The sequence below is a fragment of the Eurosta solidaginis genome, chromosome 2 (assembly GCF_040869045.1).
Source record: "Eurosta solidaginis isolate ZX-2024a chromosome 2, ASM4086904v1, whole genome shotgun sequence".
NCBI classification, from domain to species: Eukaryota; Metazoa; Arthropoda; class Insecta; order Diptera; family Tephritidae; genus Eurosta; species Eurosta solidaginis.
The window spans coordinates 291,981,620-292,003,869 of record NC_090320.1 but is presented as its reverse complement, the minus strand read 5'-3'; the positions used below and the strand labels follow the sequence as shown (position 1 = coordinate 292,003,869).

The following is a 22,250-nucleotide window of genomic DNA, read 5'->3' as shown; positions in this document are numbered from 1 at the left end:
GAGTAAACAAATAAAAATTTGAGATTACTATATAACTATGTATTTACATACATATATATTCAATTTACTACTCAATAAACAAAAAATGCAGCATGAGAATATTTACTTTCGGAAGGCGTTATTAAAGATTCGGTATCGTACATGGGTTTCTTCTATACAACCGCTATAAATAAATCCATGACTACTGGAATAGTGCCAGACATGTGGAAAATTTCGACAATAGTACCAATTAAGAAAGTAAAAGATATAATGGCAAAAGAACTAAGGCCGATAAATACATTGCCAAACATAGAAAAAATTCTGGAAACTTTAATAAAAAATTAACTGGTTAATTACTTAGAAAATAATAAAATCCTTATAAAGGAACAATCCGGTTTCGGAGAAAGGCACTCTTGCGACACGGCGTTAAATTACGCCATATCTAGCCGGAAGGAAGAGCTGAGCCTAAAAAAAACATATAGTAGCAGTTTTCATTGACCTGAAAAGAGCATACGAAACAATTGAAAGGAATATAATGCTCGATAAACTACAAAAAATTGGTATTAAGGAAAACGAATTGCAGTGGTTTAGAAGTTTCTTATCAGACCGGAAACAAAGAAAACCATTGAGCTATTAGTCCCATCCGAGGCACAAGTGGACACAGGCTTACCACAAGGGTCGATATTAGCTCCAATCCTGTTCAACATTTACATAAACGATATATCACCAGCACTGAAATATAGTAAAAGCAGGTTGTTTGCAGATGATGCGCTACTTGAAGTAAATGAAACGGACATTTCAATAGCAAGGAGCAAAATGCAAGAAGATTTGGACTCATTGTATAGATGGCTTTGCATTAATAAACTCAAGCTTAACGTTAACAAAACTAAGTTCATGGTTTTATGTAGGACGATCTAAAAATAATTGTTTAAGCGACTTAAACTATGAACATTTTTCGTTCGTTTGTTTCAGTAGCCATTGAGTGTGCTTGTAATTCTCAACTGGTTAGTGAAATATTCTAAAGACATAGTTTGAGTTTTTTAATTAAAATGGAGGTTCTTCGGATGGTGTGCTAATACATCAGAGCCCAGTGCTCGCCTCCATATCACACTTTGAAGGGGTTCTTCAAATAGAAGATGAGGTGGCTCATTAGAGCGAAACCTCAGAATGCCCAACGCTCGCCCCAAATTAAATAAATGGAGGTTCTTCGGATGGTGTGCTAATACATCAGAGCCCAGTGCTCGCCTCCATATCACACTTTGAAGGGGTTCTTCAAATAGAAGATGAGGTGGCTCATTAGAGCGAAACCTTAGAGTGCCCAACTCTCGCCCCAAATTAAATAAATAGAGGTTTTTCTTGTAGAAAATGGGGTGCCAATACCTCAGAGCCGTCCCGTGCTCGCCTCCATATCACATTTTAAAGGGTTCTTCAAATAGAGGATGAGGTGGCTCAGTAGAGCGAAGCCTCAGAGCCCCCCAGTGCTCGCCCCCAAATTAAATAAATAAAGGTGTACTGATGCTATGCATCCTCCCATGACTTAAATACACCAATAACACTAAAACTACCCAACTCAATAAATGGAATACATTAAATCAAAAACCCCATAAACTCAATACAGTCCATTAATAATAATAATTTATAAATTTAAAAAAAGGAATGCTTGGTGGGAGTTGAACCCGCAACCCCGGGCGTTTGGTCGGGTACGTCAGCCACTGTGCCACGACTCATACGCTTACAAGCACATAAAATTACTCATTTATAACTCTTATTAAACTGCTCGCCCTCAATTGCCCAAAGCTTAGACATGGTCCTTCGAGCCGGATACTGGCTCGTATGGAAGTTTCATTAGACGACTAAGCCGTCTAAGGGGGGAGTATGTTTAAGCGACTTAAACTATGAACATTTTTCGTTCGTTTGTTTCAGTAGGCATTGAGTGTGCTTGTAATTCTCAACTGGTTAGTGAAATATTCTAAAGACATAGTTTGAGTTTTTTAATTAAAATGGAGGTTCTTCGGATGGTGTGCTAATACATCAGAGCCCAGTGCTCGCCTCCATATCACAATTTGAAGGGGTTCTTCAAATAGAAGATGAGGTGGCTCATTAGAGCGAAACCTCAGAGTGCCCAACGCTCGCCCCAAATTAAATAAATGGAGGTTCTTCGGATGGTGTGCTAATACATCAGAGCCCAGTGCTCGCCTCCATATCACACTTTGAAGGGGTTCTTCAAATAGAAGATGAGGTGGCTCATTAGAGCGAAACCTCAGAGTGCCCAACTCTCGCCCCAAATTAAATAAATAGAGGTTTTTCTTGTAGAAAATGGGGTGCCAATACCTCAGAGCCGTCCCGTGCTCGCCTCCATATCACATTTTAAAGGGTTCTTCAAATAGAGGATGAGGTGGCTCAGTAGAGCGAAGCCTCAGAGCCCCCCAGTGCTCGCCCCCAAATTAAATAAATAAAGGTGTACTGATGCTATGCATCCTCCCATGACTTAAATACACCAATAACACTAAAACTACCCAACTCAATAAATGGAATACATTAAATCAAAAACCCCATAAACTCAATACAGTCCATTAATAATAATAATTTATAAATTTAAAAAAAGGAATGCTTGGTGGGAGTTGAACCCGCAACCCCGGGCGTTTGGTCGGGTACGTCAGCCACTGTGCCACGACTCATACGCTTACAAGCACATAAAATTACTCATTTATAACTCTTATTAAACTGCTCGCCCTCAATTGCCCAAAGCTTAGACAATAATGAATACGAGCATTGAGGATGTTAAAATATTTAAGTACTTAGGGATCCTGATTGACAATAAACTGAGGTTTACGGATTATATTGATTATATTGTTGCCAAAATGCAAAAAAAAATGGATTTTGGAAGAGATCATGTAAACTTATTAGGAAGAAATATAAGGTGAAAGTTTATAGATCCATCATAGAACCGCACTTCTTATATTGCACTACAATACTCTTTATTGCCAATGAAACACAAGTAGACAGATTACAAATTATGCGAAACAAAGCTATGAGATTGATATTGAAAGTGAGGTACGACACTTCCATAAAGAGTATGCTTGATGCACTAAACTGGCTGAGTGTGAAACATTTGATATTTTACCATAGAATGAAATTTGTATTTTATATGAAGCATGGTAAATTACCAGCCTACCTAAGTGAAAAACTTGTTTATGTGAATGAAACCCACTCTTACATAATCAGGGAAAATAATAATTTTATATTACCTCTTTTCAAAACAGAAATGGACAAGCAAAATATATATTACAAAGGCCTGAAATGTTTTAATGAACTACCCAATCATGTTAAAAATTGTGAAAACTTAAACACCTTCAACAAAAGTTTATTAGAATATTGCAAAACCCTTCCAATAAGATAAAATATTTTGTGTCTGTATTTCATGTTATCGATCCTTGAGCGTACATGTCAATCCAAACAGACACAGAGGAACCTTATGCATCAGGTTAAATACATATATCGTTCGCAATCAAACTGGGAAAGAGTTCCTGAAAATATCGACCCAGACAAACAGTTGGAGTGTTCGTGAAAATCACGTATATTCCTACAAAAATAATAAAACAATAATATATTATAATTAATTATGTTTACATATAAGCTGGTACAGGGAGGATTGGAAACACGTCCTTTCCAACCGTCCGATAAGAGTGGCTTATTCTGCGGAGCTGCTAGCTTTTGGGTTGATCAGAATCAAATGCATTCCGACAGCATAAATATTAAAACTGTGTAATTATACGTTCCTTCCAAACTCCCAATGAGATGAGTCCAAGACTCGCCCGTTGGGACCACCAGTTCCCGTGCTGATCGGAATCTCATGCATTCCGACACCCCAAATTCTAAAAATCCTATTATTATTAAAATGTATTTATAATTTGTAATAATCTAAATTTTAGGCTTAAAACGCCGTAATAATAAATAAATAATAATATTTGAGAGGCAAATTTGTATAAAATGAGATTATAAAATATTGTTGAAAAGAAATATTTTGCGTTGGAAACAACAGCTAAGGGGAACATTTTTTTTAATGTTTGTTTGTATTTGAAATGAAGAATACTAAAAAAGCGCAGAAAACAATACCAAAAAAACAGTTTTTTCTAATTTTTTTATTTTTAATTTTTTTTAATTTCATTTTTAGAACAGAAAATAATAAGGAAAATAAGCAAAAAAATTTAAAATTTACTAAAAAAATTTTTATGTATCGAAAAACTTAAATTATCATGAAAATGAAACATTTCTGCTAAATGAACGTTTGTACATATGTACATACATATATACATATGTACCGCTTTATCGAATATTGCCATTCTAAATCGTTTTCTAACACGAAAAAAATATTTCAGTGTTTCTAAAGACGAGAAGAAAATTTACAATCAGATTTTTGTGTCTAAAAATATCACAAGCCAAATTTAATTTTTTCTTATCTTCTCGGTGCTTGGTATATTTGGAACAAGCATCCACCGGCTGTTAGATACACATATACATTTGCATATACATAAATATGTACACATGTTTATGCTTGGCCCCAACGTTGCCCATCAATAAGCAGCGCGGTACAGCATCTACAGCGTCGCTGCTGTTAAAATTAACTTTGAACAAGTACCCCTCCCCCTTTATCAAACACGAACACCAACACGTGTACAGTGATATCAGACATGAAATAAACACAAAAATTTGCTGAGAGACCACCGTCATTTGCTCAACAAATTCAACGCAACACCAAAATATTGATAACAACAGAGATGAAATTACAAAAGCAAATAAATAAATAAAACACGAAGCAGAGTCGTTGACGTCGGCAAAGAGCAAACATAGTGAGTAGAAAGAGTAAATGTACAAAGAGTGACTAGAAAAGAGTAGAAGTGAAAATAGTAATTGAAGTAAGAGCAAAGAGTTAACTAAGAGTTTGTGATAACAGTTGGTGTACAGCAATTTTAATATTAGACTGTTAAGATATCAGCGCTGTTCACTTTTTCTGTAGATAACAGTTGGCTGTAATGAAATATAAATAGTTTGCAGGAAATCTGCTGTAGAAACGCTGTCGTAGCAAAATTGAGAGAAAAATTATTTCGTTCCAAGTAAAAAATAAAAGAATAACTCGTAAAAACGAAAAATGCTTAAGATTGAGCAGGAAAATAAAGTAGAAAAATGTAGACTTGAATTTGTAGAGATATAACAGGTAAGAAAACAGATAATTTATAGTTACATTATAATCTTTTATTATCTTAAACAGATTGATAATAGATAATAGATAATAAATAATATATAATAGATAATAGATAATAGATGATAGATAATAGATAATCGATAATATATAATGGATAATAGATGATAGATAATAGATAATAGGTAATAGATAATAGATAACATATAATAGATAGTAGATAGTAGATAATAGATAATAGTTAAAAGATAATAGATAATAGTTAATAGATGATAGATAATAGATAATCGATAATATATAATGGATAATAGATAACAGATAATAGATAACAGATAATAGATAATAGATGATAGATAATAGATAATAAATAATAGATAATAGATAGTAGATAATAGATAACATATAATAGATAATAGATAGTAGATAATAGATAATAGTTAAAAGATAATAGATAATAGTTAATAGATGATAGATAAAAGATAAAAGATATTAAACAAAAAAATAATAAAAGATAACAGGTTATAGATAACAGATAATTAACATATAATAGGTAGTTGTGTGGTCGCAACGTGCACCGAAGGTCCTGAGTTCAAGGCCCTCGAACAGCAGCATTAAAATCTTAAGATACAATTTTTTCAATAAGGGAACAATTTTCTAGCCAGGGTCGCCCGTCGGCAGTGGTTTTCTAATTTTCTGCCACGAAAAGCTTCTCAGCGAACATTTATCTTATTGAAGATGACGTTCAGAGTCGGCATAAAACATGTAGTTCGGGTGCTGCAATTTCTAGGAAGAATTAATTAGATATAAGCGTAAATCGGCTAAGAACTTTGGCCCTAATTTTCTCGGAGATATATCGTGCCTTGTATCTATTGTTTATTTCTTCAACATTTTCATAACCCGTTATTACGCTCTCAACAAGTATTTCCAGGAACTCCTACTCGCCTTCCAATATGTATAACATTTGTGTTATTTGTTACCCTCATCTAGTATCCCACATTATCAGCGTCATCTAATCCCGTCAATACTAGTTTCTGTTTGCGTCAGCGCTAGCCCTTTCTTTAGCATAGAGCTTACATATGTCTATTGCTATCTCTAATGCATTCTTCTATTCGTGCTTTCAATATATATTTTTTTCTAACACGCTTACCTTCAGCGCAGCGCATCATTCCTTTCTTAAGATTTGAGATGCATTTTTCGTAATCTTCGTTCGTTCGTTTTGTAATTTCGTACGAAATGCATTCGAATAGTTCTTTTCTCTTTTGTTCCTTTTCTAGCTGTGGCTGATATGTTTATTTTTTTGTTTTTTTTTTTTGTAACGAGTGGTTGGTTTTTCGCTTCTCCAATTGCGATCATCTTGGCATCACGTGTTCGTTCAACAAATACCTTATAATGACTCTTACACATGTCGGCTTACCATACGAACATATGTATATGTACATATTAGTATTCGCATTAGGGTGTCTCAAGAAAATAAGTAAGATTCAAAGGGTTGTTGGGTCAAATGCGTACCTTTACAGATTCTCTATTTTCAATTTCACTCTCATGCCAGAAGCTTCTCACAAATATGATTGTAGACATCGAATAAGTACCCAATAAATATTTTGGTCAATTCTCAGTTTGAGATACATTTGAGAATCAATCCATTTCTCACATTTCAAACGTTAGTTTTCAAATGAATTAAAAATAACCGTTGATAGCATTCTCAAGCTAAAAGGCTCATTTTTAATATGGAATTTTTCTTTATTTTCAAATTGAGAATTTTTGGATTCTCAACTTTTTCTCAAACGATAATAAAGAGGAACGAAATGGAATCCAATCACTCTAATTTAATTGTTTCTTCAGTGTTACCTACGCTCTAAAAGAAATACGCAGTTTTAATAATAAGAGTTCTTTTTTATTTTCTTTATTCAGTTTATTCAAAAAAGTATATCAATGCAAAAAATGGTTACATACCAGTTTTTTAACCATCTTTCTCTTTTATTAAAATATACTGTAACAAATATGTATATATTTTATATTTTTTAATGTTGATAGATACGTGAATAAAAAAATTAAAATTATATTATAAAAAAATTTTTATTTCATGAAAATCAAAAAACTAAGCATTTAAATTCAATGTTACAAAAAAGCATAGGATGTAGAGAAACTCCCGCTAGTAATATATACATGGTGAATACATTAAAATATTATTTCATGTTGATTAAGTACACATATAAGTAAACAAAAAACTTAGGCACAAAAATTTAAGGTTGCAAAGAAAAGTGCAGATGAGGTACAAAGTTCCCATTAGTGACATGTATGTATATTAGGTGTGTTCATCTACAAAAAAATTATTACTGGAAGTTACGAATTTCTGTCATTGCTCATACAAAACATCAACAATTAGTAAATTCTTGTAACAATTTTTTTGTAAATGAACAGGCTTATTATTTCACATAAATAAAAAAAAATTACATAAAAGGTTACAAAAAATGCATATCAGCTAGAAAAACTCCTACTGCATCTAATAATTATTATATATAGATTATAAACTATTGCAAGCTGGTATTCTTCTGTTTTTCGTATTCAACCTTTTTATTTAGCCTAGTACTAGCGTGTTGGAAGAAGTTCATTGTCGCCCGTTCAAACTCACTGTCGTTGGCCACATTAGGAAATTTGACACAAAAGGCTTCTAAATATATTCAACAAAATAACTAAAGCCACAACATATGATCATACGTGTAATTACGTTTCAGTGCTCCTGTTACACTTAGCGCCCTAGCTGGTGTCTTTGTTTTAGTTCCTTGCCAGGAATACGATTGCGCAACATTGTCAGTTACTATTTTGCGCCAAGCCATTTTTATGAATTTAGTTGTACTTGCACAGATGATGGTCTGCAGTTCGGCCACCTGGAAAAAATAAACATGTATAAAATAGCTGCATTTTAATTGAATAGCTAAATTGTTAGGATATTCACCATATCGTTATATTTATTCTCAGAGCTTTGAATTTTTGCTTGAAATTCGGAAAATGCATGCACTTCTGAAAGAGGTTTTTGCGGTATAAACTTCTTCCTTTTTACAGTTGCAGAACTAGCGCCTAATTTAACTTCTTCCAATACCCTCTTTAACAACTTTTGTGTTGATTGATTGTATGAATATTAGAAAAATATTTGCATAAAATTATTATATATATGGAAAGTACGCCTCGTTTCAAGATTTTCTACTGGGGTGTTGCCACCAATGTGATTTTTTTTAAGTATTAAGCAAGATATGCCAATAGGGGTATCAAATGAAAGATATTTTAAGTCGTATACCAACTAATGTACTTTCAAGAAGGATTATCATTATATATACACGGTTTGACTGATTTTGAGTAAGGACAGTATTCTTCATTCCAAAATTTTTTTAACTGTTCAATCAAATTTTTCACAATATTTTCGAGTATTCCATTTTTTCCATACAACGTAAGGACAAAATTTAAATTTTGTATACTAAAGTTATTCTACTCGAAATGTTATGAAAAACCGGACTAAAAATATAAAAGGTATTCAAGTTGAACATATCGCACACTAATTCAAAAAAATTTAATAAATAAATAAACAAATATTACCCTTTGATAAATTTGTTCTCCATTCGCTATTTTCTTGTCTAAGGCATCAATATTTCTATTCAAATTATCCAAATCTGAAAAATGAACGGTAATAGACTATTAGTATAAACAATTTCAAATAAACAATGAATAGTCAAAAACCTTACCTTGTTTGGTAACTTGGTTATCTCCAGTAGACAAAAATGTGCTGTTAAAATCCATCTATGAGTGAACAAGTGGTAAAAATACGAATTCGGTATTTTCAAAGTTATGAAAGAAAATTACTTTTTTTGATATTTCACCTACAGAATGCTCAAATCGATCACTGGAAAAGTCTAAAGTGGCGCAACAATAAATATTAAAGTTTGATGACTTTATTGGTGTAACAAAAAGATCATTTAAATTTTTTACCTCCAAAGATATTACTTTTGGAACAAAATTTTCATAAATAATACTCATTATCTTAAATATTTTTTTTATTTACGCTATGAAAGTTGTCAGGATTTTTTATGGATAAATAAAATAAATTTGTATTAATTGAGTTTACTGGCCCATTTCGTAATTTTTCCTTTTCAATTTTTTCCGTAACACTTTCATTACAGAACAAGCTTTCTTCTACTAAACGATTATAAATCTGTGCAGCAATATGTTTTTTTTCTACATTTTCGTTTTAATTTAGACAAAAAGTTTTCAAATTTAAATGCGCTTACAGATTCTAATCGCCAAAGTTTAATGCATCACTGTGTAAATGAGTAAGGCAATGAAAATTAAATGTTAAAAAAGAATCATCATAAAGCTTAGAGACATTTTTAACGAATTCATTTAAAAGAATTTTTGTACATTCATTATTTTCCGAACATGATTTTTTATCAAGTAAAATTCGAATACCCAAACTAAGTAACATGAAATGGTGGTACCGTTCGGCGTCTAAGATATCGGCAAGTAAAAAAACTGCAGTATATAATAGAAATTGCCTCAATTCTGTGGCCTTAAATCTTTCAATTTCCTTTAAGATACATGGACGTCGGGCGAACTCCCTAGGTACCTTATTACTCAAAACTAATATTTTAGAATTTAATGCATCAATCTGTACAGATTTTAATGAATACGGCTCATTTTTTTGTGTAACCCAACCTACAAGCAAAGTTTTCATCACACCAAGTCATACTACATGCATGTAGTCATATGGGAAGGATTTTACAATATCAATTGGCAATTTCTCAATGGCGGTTTGTTCTATTATTCTGTGATGATTTATATCAGACCTTAGGCGGAAATCTGAGTCTGTTCTAATACTATTCATTTCATGATGAAAGATCATTCTATGGCCTTTACTATCCCCTTTCTGCATACACTTTACGCAACAAAAATAACCGGTATGTCCCTTAACACCCAATATATACGATCTCGCTGGAGCATCACAAACAAAAGAGCGACAGTGAATTGAATAATGCTTGCCATTGAAATCTAAACCTTGGTCCATTAAGTGCAACATTTCATCTACAAAACGTTGCAAGTATATATTTGGGCACAGTGCCTTGCTATTTCCGCAATAAGCACCTACGACCATAACAACCGGGTCCCCATTCACGTTTATTAAAATGGGCCATGCCTGCAAATTGGAACTTTTTGCTAGTGGAAGACCGTCAATATTTATGTTGAGGTGGATTTCAGAAGATATGAACGATTTTCTCATTAAAAAATCTGTAAGGGAATCTTCAACACCGTAGTGGAAATATTCACCTGATCCCATTTTTTCCACTGGCGGTATCTTGGGAGTACATTTCAATGTCCTGCCATCTTTAGGAATGCCAGTAATATATTTCCGAAGAATTCCTAACAAACCATTAGTTGCATCAGTGGAAATATTAAAATGGACGGCCCATCCAGCAAGCTCTTCTCGTAAAACACTTTCCATTTCACTTTCTGCATCAATGTCAGATTCCGAATAGTCGCAATCCACACTTTCTGAATCACTTCGATCATAAATAACACTATTGGAAATAGAAGGGCCTTCGCCTAAGGTGGCGCCTACTCCTGAACTTTCTATTATTCCTGGTGCTACTGTCACTTTCGGTAAGCAAATTTATTATTTGCTTCACTTCACTTTTAACTCGTTTAGATTTATGCATAATGTAGTACAATATCACTTAATATTATTAAAATATATACTTCCTTATTTTTTCGCTTTATGTCCAACTTCACTCAATAAAATCGCTTGTTTACATTTCCAGCTAAACTATGCAAATTAGAGATCGACGAATATCCACCGATTCGATAGATTTCGATATCTTTGCTATGTTGACATTTCAGGAATAGAACGAAATGCAAGCATATCTCAAACCATTCTCAAGTTGAAAAACAACGTTTGAGAAAAAGTTGAGAGAGCATTTAGTTTCGAATGATTAATAATGCTGAATATCAAACTGAGAATTAATGTTTTCTCAAACGGTTGAGAGAAAAAAAATGTTCAAGTATGTCTCAAATTATTCTCAAGTTGAAGACCGACGTTTGAGAAAAAGTCGAGAAAACATTTTGTTTCAAATGATAAAAAATGTTGAATATCAAACTGAGAATCAATGTTTTTCTCAAACATTTGAGATTTTTGTTTTCAGTGTTTGTTGGGTAGCAAATGAGACTCTGGCCCATACACATTCCAGATGACGATGGTGTGGTGATCGAAAACCAATTTTATAAGTAATGCTGACCGAAATATATGTACTATACCTAAGAAAGGATATTTGTTGGTTACATTTCAAATTGTTGCAAGGCGAATCCATACCAAGTGGTGGCAAAGCGAATTCAACCAATTCGCAGTGCAGAAGAATGTCCAATCAAAAGAAAATTTTAATTGATTTCGATTAACTGACATATTAAAGTACAAGGCGCTGTATAGAAAATAATCAAGAAGAAGCAATCAGCTGTTGAGATAACAATTGATTATTTGCATTTTATAATTTTTTTTATTATTTTTTTTTTATGTATTTAAAGTCTAATAGAGAGTGAAACTAGTATATGCAGTCTAATATACATATGTATATAGTTGCTAACTAACAAAAACAATATCTCAGTATAGAAAACCAAGATCCCTCTTAAAGCGGAAATTCAGAATTATTCATGCACATATTAGTTGTAAATAAAAAAAAATTAAAGCCAATGCAATAACAAGAAAGGAAATTATAGTTGAGGTTAAACTTATATACAAGGATTTATAGAACACATCCAAGATAACCCAATGGTACTCGGGGACGAATTTATGAAATTTTATAGATGAAAAATCTGAGGGACATCGACGAACATTATATAACAGAGAAACATTATAAGTTCTATCGGGTGCCATATCCCTAAGAAGCTAATCTCATTTCCTATTAATCTTAATGTTAAATGGTCGCCGAGGGAACGCTCCATAAGAGATAGCAATTGAATACAGTCAGTCCCAATCAAACTTGGTCCCGCACTCTTAATCTTAATCGTCTCCAATTAAGTACAATAATTGTGGTTTCAACAAATCGGTATTAGAAGAGACTACATGATAAGCGCATGGGAGTACACCAAATAACTTGTAACAAATTTTGGGGATTTCTGATTACTATGCACCTTTTGCTAACCTTCGAATCGCTGAAATGTAGAATAAATAACTCCATATTCAGTATTGCAAAATTGTCTTTATTTAGACTACTTTGGGGGTAGTACTTCACAACTATACTTCACTACTAGCATGTTTAAAATCAAACTTATTATTATTCCTCAGCTTGCGCTGCTTTTATACTCTTTGTAACCTCGTTCTCCTAAGGTCTAAACGTTTCACAACCATCCCTTCTAGAACAGTTGTATCTCATGCTTGGTTATTTAACTATATACATGTATATCTGTGGTTTGTGTTTTCCTTCTAGCCTTATGCGTGTGTATGTGTGAGTAACAACTTATGCTCTTACCTGCCGGTTACATATATATATGTGAAATAATCTCTCTGCATCAAGCTGCTGTTTATGTGTATGGAATATTCTTCGTTGCCTTGTACATAAGTGTGGCTACTTGCTTTAATGTGTACATGTACATAAGTGTGGCTGCTTGCTGTTTTTGTTGTTTTGAGTATTTACTAACAGCATAGTGATGCTAACATTCGCCACAATATATTTTTCAGCTTTAGGGTTGACGAATAGATGGTAATCGTCAATACTTTACTTTCATTGGGGTTGCCGTGCCGTAGACAAGCGAGGTATGGAATGCTTGAGCAAGCACTTTCTCGGCTTTTTAGCGAAAGTATGCTAAAGGCATTTCCATCTATTTTTAATGATCTGATCTGTAGTTACTTCGTATTTGTAGTAGCGCTATCTCCAAGCCGCCATAGCTAGCTATCTTTATGGCTGAGGGTAATCCTACCTCATCTAAAATTTCCCATTTGCAATACAAGGCAACTCTGTGGTTAATTGATCAATTAATTCACTAATTTTATTGCTACTGGTTTTGTTCTACAACACTCTAAGGCGACAAAGTCGCGACGTTATATGCTAATCGCAACTAAGTATAAGAAACGCTTAATTACTCTAGTACTACAACAACACTACAGCTAAATACCGTATAATAGTATGGATATCAAATGAAAGCTGTTGATTAGTGCTATAGTACAGGATAATTTTCATACCCCTGGGTGACTAGGGTCTCGAGATATAGGCCAAAACGTGTACCCGGGTACCCCTAGAATGTGTTTATGCAATATGGATATCAAATGAAAGCTGTTGATGAGTGCTATAGTACAGGATAATTTTCATACAACTGGGAGGCTAGGGTCTCGAGATATGGCCCAAAACGTGGACCCGGGTACCCCTAGAATGTGTTTATACAATATGGATATCAAATGAAAGCTGTTGATGAGTGCTATAGTACAGGATAATTTTCATACAACTGGGAGACTAGGCTCTCGAGATATAGCCCAAAACGTGGACCTGGGTACCGCTAGAATGTGTTTATACAATATGGATATCAAATGAAAGCTGTTGATGAGTGCTATAGTACAGGATAATTTACATACAACTGGGAGGCTAGGGTCTCGATATATAGCCCAAAACGAGGACCCGGGTACCCCTAGAATGTGTTTATACAATATGGATATCAAATAAAAACTGTTGGTGACTGCTATAGTACAGGATAATTTTCATACAACTGGGAGGCTAGGGTCTCGAGATATAGCCCAAAACGTAGACCCGGGTACCCCTAGAATTGTTTATACAATATGGTTATCAAGTGAAAGCTGTTGCTGAGAGCTCTAAAGTTCATTGTGATATTCGATTTAGTCGCATCAACCTGGCAAAACGGATAAATATGCATGCGAAGCCGAAATAAAGACAAGAATTAATAATACCCACATACCTATTTGCATACGTCCTATTCGATTTGCCTGAAATTTCGTATATAAATTTGTCTATAATAGTATTTACGATGCTTTTTTCCGGGAAGTATACCAGAGACACACTGGGACTGGGATTAGGACTAGGACTGGGACTGAGACTGAGACTCGGAGTGGAACTTAGACTGAGACTCGGAATGGGACTGGAACAAAATTCATACCACCCTCTGGGACTGGCAATAAGAGATGAAGAAGAAGGAGAAAAACTTGAGAGAAGAGAAAAGAGAGAAGGATACTGAGAAAGAGATAGAATGAGATGAAGATGGAGATGAAGCGAAAAAGACGGAGGGAGGAGTGAATAAAAAGATTAGGAAAAAGTATAGAGGGGTAGGGCAGAACTAGACGGAAAAGCTTATTAAAATATATGCAGATAAGCCAAATTTAGGGCAGAACAACGTCTGCCGGGTCTGATAGTATATAGATAAATATTTTGGACTGCTTTGAATGTGATCTTTCCAATTATGCAAAAAAAAGGTTAAAATTTGAATGCTTTATATACTAATTTGTGGTCTTTGTAAAAGATTTATATTCGCAAATAATGCAGATACCCGACTCTTTATTAGAACGACAATATATTGATATACTATAGGAGATTTAAAAAACAGCTAATTTATTTTTTTAGTCTCAATAGGAAAATCGTAACTCTGACTCTGGGCCGACACCCTTAAACTGTCTCCAATCGCAGCCAAAATATATATTTTTTCAACTGGTTTTACCACGTCAATTGGTGAGGCAAAATAAAATTGTTTATTTGATTTGTTCTGGTGGTTCTCCTCTATACACATTTTGGGCTGAATATACAAAACGATAGTGTAAGATACTATCGATAGTTATTTTTTTATTTTCAAACTATCGAAAATATAGAATGGCGCCACTACCGATAGCTTGACAGTTCTACTATTTTCATTTTGTTGATTACAAAAATCATCGTTGAAATCCACTCCATACAAGGTTATCAAGACGAATTCATACAAGGTGGTAGCAAAGCGAGTTCAAGTATGTCAAGTCAAAAGACAATTTTAATTGATTTCGATTAACTGATATATGAAAGTACAAGGCGCTGTATGGAAAATAATCAAGAAGAAGCAATCAGCTGTTAGGATAACATCACCTGGTACTGAATTCGCCTTGAATCGCCATTTTTATAATAGGTACGTCATTAATTTGTGCTTGAATAGCTATACAATTCCCTCCTATCCTCGTTTTCACATAGTCGTTTCATAGCAAACCAAGAAGCATACTTTAAGGCGCTATAACTGGTTTAGGAGATAAAACTACATGAAAACGACTTCAGAGTGCAAAAGGACATTAGAAAGAATTATGGAACTTCTCAAAACCATAATTATTGCACACCAATTTGAAAAATCGGATGTCAAGTAACTAACAATACAATAGAAAAAACAATTTCAACTGTATTTATAAAGATCAAATAATAAAATAAAAAGCAATAAACAATTTTTAAACATTTTCTTTATATAAATGGACAAAACTCGGCGCAAAATGTGCCGTTATATAAAAACATATTCTTGCTGAACTTATTTTTCTTTCTTTAATTTTGACATAGAAGTTGTGAAAATATTGATGAGAAATAAAAACATAAAAGTGGAGCGCACATAACTTAGATTGGAAACTTGACAGAAAAGGAGTTAACTTATCAATACATGTATCATGATGAAATTAATATTCAGGTGTTCTCATCCCATTGATGTTTTCACTTATTCTGACAAGTTCGGCATGCATAATTTAGAGGGTTGTTATCATACAGAACTGCCTTTGAGTTCTATTACGATCGTAGTAGATTTTACAATACGTTTAGAAATAATATAACTATATACGCCGTTACTAAAATAATTAAGCTAAAAAGAGTAGCGTAACTTTGTATTCCCTAACAGAACATAGACAAAACTTTGCAGAAAACTAATTTATTTGAAGAATTTGTACGAAAAATTAAGCAATCCAAATTTATTACTTTTGAAACACACGTAAATACTGGCATTTAGCATCAAAACGGCTTTAAATAGCTACTTGGGCGACCAGGGTCGCAGCCATTTCACCTACTGGCATTTAGAGCTGCCGAAAAAGTGAGGTTATGTTGTTGACATCACCTATATTATTACATCATGATATGTATAGTCAATTGTTTGCGCTCCTCTTTCATATTTTTATTTCTCATAAATAGTTTTACAATTTCTATGTCAAAATTTTAAAATCAAAGTTCAGCAAAAATATGTCTTTATATAAGGACACTACTAAAGCATATATGACACTACTTTATTTTTGCTTGGATTCCAAGCTAAAAAAACTGACGAAACTTTATCGGAACTTCAAAATACAAAAACAATTTCTATCATGAAAAAGCGAAAAATAGTGAGTTTGACATGTTTTTGTTTATGTTTTACATTTTACTTTTACATTAACACTTTTAACAATAAAAACAATGCAAACAACACGCGAAAATTATTTCGGTCTCTAATGGTTCACTTTTTTCACAAGACAGTTGATTTTAATTGTATTTTTAAGCGCCAAATTTTCAAACAAAAAACAAAATTTTCATGTTTCAGAAAAAAATAAAGAAAAAACGGCCGAATGTCAAAAAAACCTATCGAAATACAAACCGACTCGTTTGTTTTAAATGAACTAGATTGTATTTGCCTTGTATTTCGTTAGTTTTTTGAAATATAGTTTACACACTTATACCAGTACTGAAGCCGTTTTAGGAGGGAGTGCGAAAAAAAATTTAAGATAAAATGCAAGAAAAAATATACGAAAATAAAGTAGGGTCATATAGTTAAAGTTTTTTTATTTTCTTCTTTTTAGTTCTAGGTGAAAAAAATTTTGCCTTATTTTTTACAAGCTACTTGAAAATTGTTCATATATGCCAAGCTTGGATTGCTACAAGTGAGTATGTGACCTGCTTACTCCTAATATTATTGCTTTCAACTCATACTTATTATTACATTAGTTTAAACATACGTAAACGCCCATATTTGAAATTCTACACATACACCCTTACGAAAGCATTTCGAAACTTGAAAAATTTCAAAGCAGTAAGACATAAATATGGTAAGCAATTATTCGCTATTATTGTATGGTTTACAACTTGTTCGTTTCCTCGCCAAAACCTTTTTGGGTTGCTTCAAATCAGGAGCTTGGATTTGCCTATTTAACGAATTGTGAATCATACTTGAGCTTATATTTTATTACGCCGCTTCAAAATGCAAATGGCATATAGGTCGGCTAGGCTATGTTGTTGTGGTAGTAGCAAAACCTTCATTCGGTCAGATGCTACATTCTTCGTTTACTTTAAAGCGGGGACTTTAATTTACTTTTTAAAGAAATGCGAACAATACTTGTATATTATCAAATTAATCAGCTTGTGCAGAATACATATGTATATATGTATGTTAACGTAAATGAAGGAGGATTCACTATGTCTGCATAATAGCTTTCAGAACATGTTATTTTCTCGTGGATAATCGAGTTCATTTCATGCATAGACTTCTTGTTACATAATATTTTCCCCATTAGTTTGGTACAATCGAGCTCTTTTATATGAAGACCATTCAAAGATTTTACTCGGCTTAATGCTACGTAGGCCGAACCGTGCGCCACCTAACGGATCTTTCTTTTACTTTTTGTTGCATTGTCTCGGTGTCTTAACCTATGTTTGAAATTTCACGTTTGTAGCTCAATGAGAATTTCCTTAAAAATTGATTGGAAAATGTGTATTGAAAATGTGGACAAACATTGGACCCTCCTAATATAAATGAAATGAAAGCATTTCTCAGCCTCTCTCAACATAAGCTTCAAAGTTAGTCGCGGTTTTTTATAACCTTTTTTCATCCTAGCACAGAAAACATATAACGTTGAGACTTCCAATCGATATCGCGAGCATTTTTTTGTTTTATTTCCGTGCACTTGCTCAAACAAAAAGGAAAGCGTCAATATTGTGACGAATACCCACCCAGTATTTTTTGAAATTATTAGTCATATTAGAGTATTTTTTTCGAGTCTCCAGCATTATCAAAATAAGCATATATGCGCTCATTTTCTGATCAGGAAAGGCTCCCTCGTCGGGAGAAAATGGTACCCTACGCGCGCGCGACACTTGGTGAGCCTCTTTTAACCCATATTTCTAATCAGTATTTAGTCTTTTTCTAGTCATATTTACCGTCATTTATGAGTCTTGTGAGAATAATTTTTAAGTGTGTTTTAAAGCTTTTGCGATTCTTTCTCGAGATATTTAAGAGTCTATTAAAAGCAATGAAAGTAGACAAAAATTGTTTACTCAAACATATTTCGATCACTAATGTGATCAATTTGTGATCGCTTTACATTTTGTTGTTGCCTTTTCAATATATCATATTTCACTCATAAAAGGAAGTCGATTTCGAGTCTTCTTTTAATCGCAGAATTGATTAAACAGTTTTTAGCCGTCAAAAGAAGTCGAAAATGTCTCATTGTGGTGATTTATACTTTAATCAATCTTCCATATACTATGTGGGTATTAGCAACACTAAGGCATACTATCATCTCTAAGCCGATACTAAGTAGTCACTTGTATCTACATAAACAAATCAATCATTATGTCTACACATATGTACATACAGCAGCGGAGAGATACGCACAAACACAGGCATATGTCTAAGATACTCACACAAGTATGCAATCATTATTACTCACATATACACGCGCATATGGCTATGCGAGAAGCTGTAAACGTGCACCTGTAGTTTATGGCTGGTGAGTTTATAGCTGGTAAACCAGTAGTAAATTCTAGAAGAAGAAACGTCTAGAAATATGCGAACGACACAGCAGAAAGTAAAAAGGAGCAAAAGTAAGCTGGATCAGTTTGATTTAAGCATGCTATTGGTTGCAAAGTATAAGTGTTATTGTGAAGTACTTTAATAAAGACCATTTTGCATTTTTGAATATTGGAGTGTTTTATTCAACAGTTTAGCTATACGAACTTTAATAGAGGGTGTAAAATAAGCGGAGTTTCCCTAAATTCGTTACAATATCAAAAAGTTCATTACGTTCATATAAATTTTTGAAAAAATAGAATGTTCACCTTTCAAAAAAAAAACAAAAAAAAAAATACACACCAATGATCAACAACAATCGATTGGTGTAAAGAGTATATTAACCCGCAAGCAATGCTTTCACAAAAACCCGTCAAAATACGCAACCAACTCATCAATGCAGTCAATAATTTTAAAAGAAGCCAAACAGAGAATCAGTGAAAAAAATTTCAATGTTTTATACCAAAAATATGCAGCAACAGAAAAAAAATTGTATTTAAATATTGACAAATACGCAAAGAAGTGTAGCAACGTCATTAAACAAAGCTGAATCAAGAGAAAAAATGCTGGAGATATACTTATTAAAAAAAAAAAAAAAAAAGCAGAAAGAGCAACTGCGTTTAGTTACATACATACAAATGTCAAGCTAATTATTGTATGAAGTTCAGCAAAGTGGCTGCATTAAAATCAGAGCCGGAGGTTTAGCCTTGAACTTCGTACAAAAGCAAAGTTCGCATGCAGCAAAATATACAAAGCTCGTAAAGCGTGTAGAGCAACAACAAAAACAACAACATCAAATGTAGTAGTAATAAATTATAATAATAACGAGCGATTTGTTGTTGTTGTTGATTTTTTTCCATTTTGTAAGCTTGTTTTTAACGCTGTTCATTGCTACTACTGCCGCGACTTCATTACAGCAGCAGCCCAGCTCAGCTGCTCATGAATTCGCCCAACCACTTCTTTTTTGCATCCAAACTGGACAACTCATTGTGTAAGTGCATATATATATATGTGTGTGTGTGTATGTTCGTTTATGTTCATATAAATGCATTTGGCAGAGAATAATAATAATAAACAAAATTTATTCTGAAATGCACAAAAGCTCGCATTGACATTCACGTTTCAAATGAAATACTTACATTTACTTATATAACACAATTCTGCAACGCTCAAAATGCTGTGAAGCGCAATTAAGGCCACGTGGGCGTATGAGTTACCAATACTAACGTATGAGTCATGCGCAGGTAGGTGAACATCAATTTCGTATACGTCAATACTCAAAATAAATCGATTAAATCGAATCGAAAAAATAGAAATATAAAACACTCTTAGGAAAAAAATTTCAAAAAATCAATACGAATTTAGAGAGACATATAACTGCATATTCATAAATTTCGAAAATTCTATAAAAAATTTAAAATTTTAGTAAAATTTTTAAAATCAGTATAGGAACTATGGGGCGGTCTCAATCTTACATACCTAGGTTTGGAGTACCAGCGAGAGGAGAGCCTGTGGCTGTCTGGTGAGTACGAGCCGACATGACCCTACCATGCTTTGGCTGGGCTAGCACACAGATTCGCCTCTAGCGATCTGGGCATAGCACTTATCCAAGAACCTTGGGTGCATAAGGTTCAGGTAAGAGGCTGTAGAGATAGCAACAATAATTATAATAATTTGGGACCTTTCTCATAAAAGACCAAAAGCGTGTGTAGTGCTTAATAACACCATTGGCTACTTTTGCACTATAGACTTTATAAATCCGAATCTTGTTGCAATTCTGGCGATAATGGAATACAGAGGGAGTCTGCTTAAGCGCATCTTCATCGCTGAATTCTTCTTTTTGTATTTTCGAGATTTTAAGAATAAACGTTGATGAATTTTTAACTAAAACTATGCAAACTAAATTCAGAGACATTTTCGAAAAAATTCAAAAATTCCAAAAAAAATTTATAAACATTTAGAAAAAAAAATTGTCATAAATCAATACGAATTTTGAAACACCTTTAACTTTGTTAGACAAATATTGAACAGGCTTTAAAACGGCATATTCAAATAAATTTCGAAATTTCTAAAAAAAAATGGGAAATTTTAGTAAAATTTTCTCGGTTTTTCGAATTTTTTCGGAAACATTTGTTAAATTCGTTAACATAGTTTCAATTAAAAAGTTCATCAAGTTTTTTTCTTAAAATATCAAAAACAAATTTCGAAAAGAATTTAAGTAACGAAATTTGAAAAACGTTACTTTTTCTGTTTTGGTGTTCGATGCTGCACATGCATACAAGTTCAACTGATGAAAAATGGTTAATAGGAAGATGTACAGTGCCTACAAATTTATTTAGATTTAACTTAAACAGAAAACCCTCCCACACCGCTACAATATTCCGTTGACTTAATTTTGTTGAATCGTTTTTACTTGAAAAAAATAATAAAAGATGAAAATCTTTCTAGAAAAACAATGAACAGGAAATTATGGCAAATTTTCTTCACCTCAACTTTTTTCAAGCGCAGCTATAACAAACAATGCAATTCTTAGTTGGCACTAATTACACGTTTTAAACAAGAAAAACAACAACAAAAGCAATAGCCAAATGCTTGTAGTTCAAAGTCTTGGTTAAGTTAATGTAAAACTTATAGAATAGTCAAATAAGTTGCAAAAAAAACTAACAAACGCCCGCCCCCATAGTAACGCCCCACAACAACATCAACAGCAACAACAGTCATAGGAATCATCGCAGCTGCTGCTGTTTGTATGTATATCGTAATGTCAGCCACTTAATTGCCATGCATTTACTCATCACTTAAAATGCAGCGCTAATATTGTGGTTGTTGCTTTTATTTAAATTTTTTTTGCTCATATACATTGTTATTATTTATTTTGCCTAGGTACTGTCAAATGTAGTTTTTCACGTTTTTTCTTGTTGTTGTTGTTGCACATCTATGCGTTTAGCATTTACCCGCCCACATTAAGGCAACAACAAAGCTACCACAAAAAAACAACTTAATTATACAACACAAAAATCGCGTGTAAACCATGATATTTAATATATTTTTTAACTTTTTGTGTAAGTACATATATACATGTGTCTGTGTGTGTATGTGATTTTCATCTACATATATGTAAATATTAGTATTTGTATTTGCGAACGTTTGCTTCACGCTTCATTGCCAAGGTCATCATGATCATCAACAACACAATATCGCCATCATCGCCGTCATCATCATCATCATCAACATCATCACTGCATTCAGCGACAATGTAAATCGGCAAACGTCAAAGTCCCAACTAAACAAA

At 33.2% G+C, this 22,250-nt stretch overlaps 2 protein-coding genes across 2 annotated transcripts in view; one reads left to right on the top strand and one right to left on the bottom strand.

Annotated features, from left to right (window-relative positions):
• Nucleotides 1–22,250, top strand: part of LOC137241207 (myrosinase 1-like) — a 151,522-nt gene that overhangs the window by 72,574 nt on the left and 56,698 nt on the right. The window lies entirely within an intron of this gene.
• Nucleotides 7,873–8,971, bottom strand: LOC137240179 (uncharacterized). Its single transcript, XM_067766118.1, has 4 exons — nucleotides 8,917–8,971; nucleotides 8,785–8,844; nucleotides 8,136–8,308; nucleotides 7,873–8,067 (listed from the first exon to the last, which is right to left on the bottom strand). The coding sequence occupies exons 1-4, from the start codon at nucleotides 8,969–8,971 to the stop codon at nucleotides 7,873–7,875; spliced, it is 483 nt and encodes a 160-aa protein (XP_067622219.1).

Bases quoted from the DNA above. Each gene is read 5' to 3' on its own strand.
- LOC137240179 (XM_067766118.1), bottom strand. From the start codon at position 8,971: ATGGATTTTAACAGCACATTTTTGTCTACTGGAGATAACCAAGTTACC. The intron at 8,845-8,916 runs GTAAGGTTTTTG...TTCATTTTTCAG, and splicing joins TAACCAAGTTACCAAACAAG to ATTTGGATAATTTGAATAGA. The intron at 8,309-8,784 runs AAATTTATCAAA...AATATTCATACA, and splicing joins GAAAATAGCGAATGGAGAAC to ATCAATCAACACAAAAGTTG.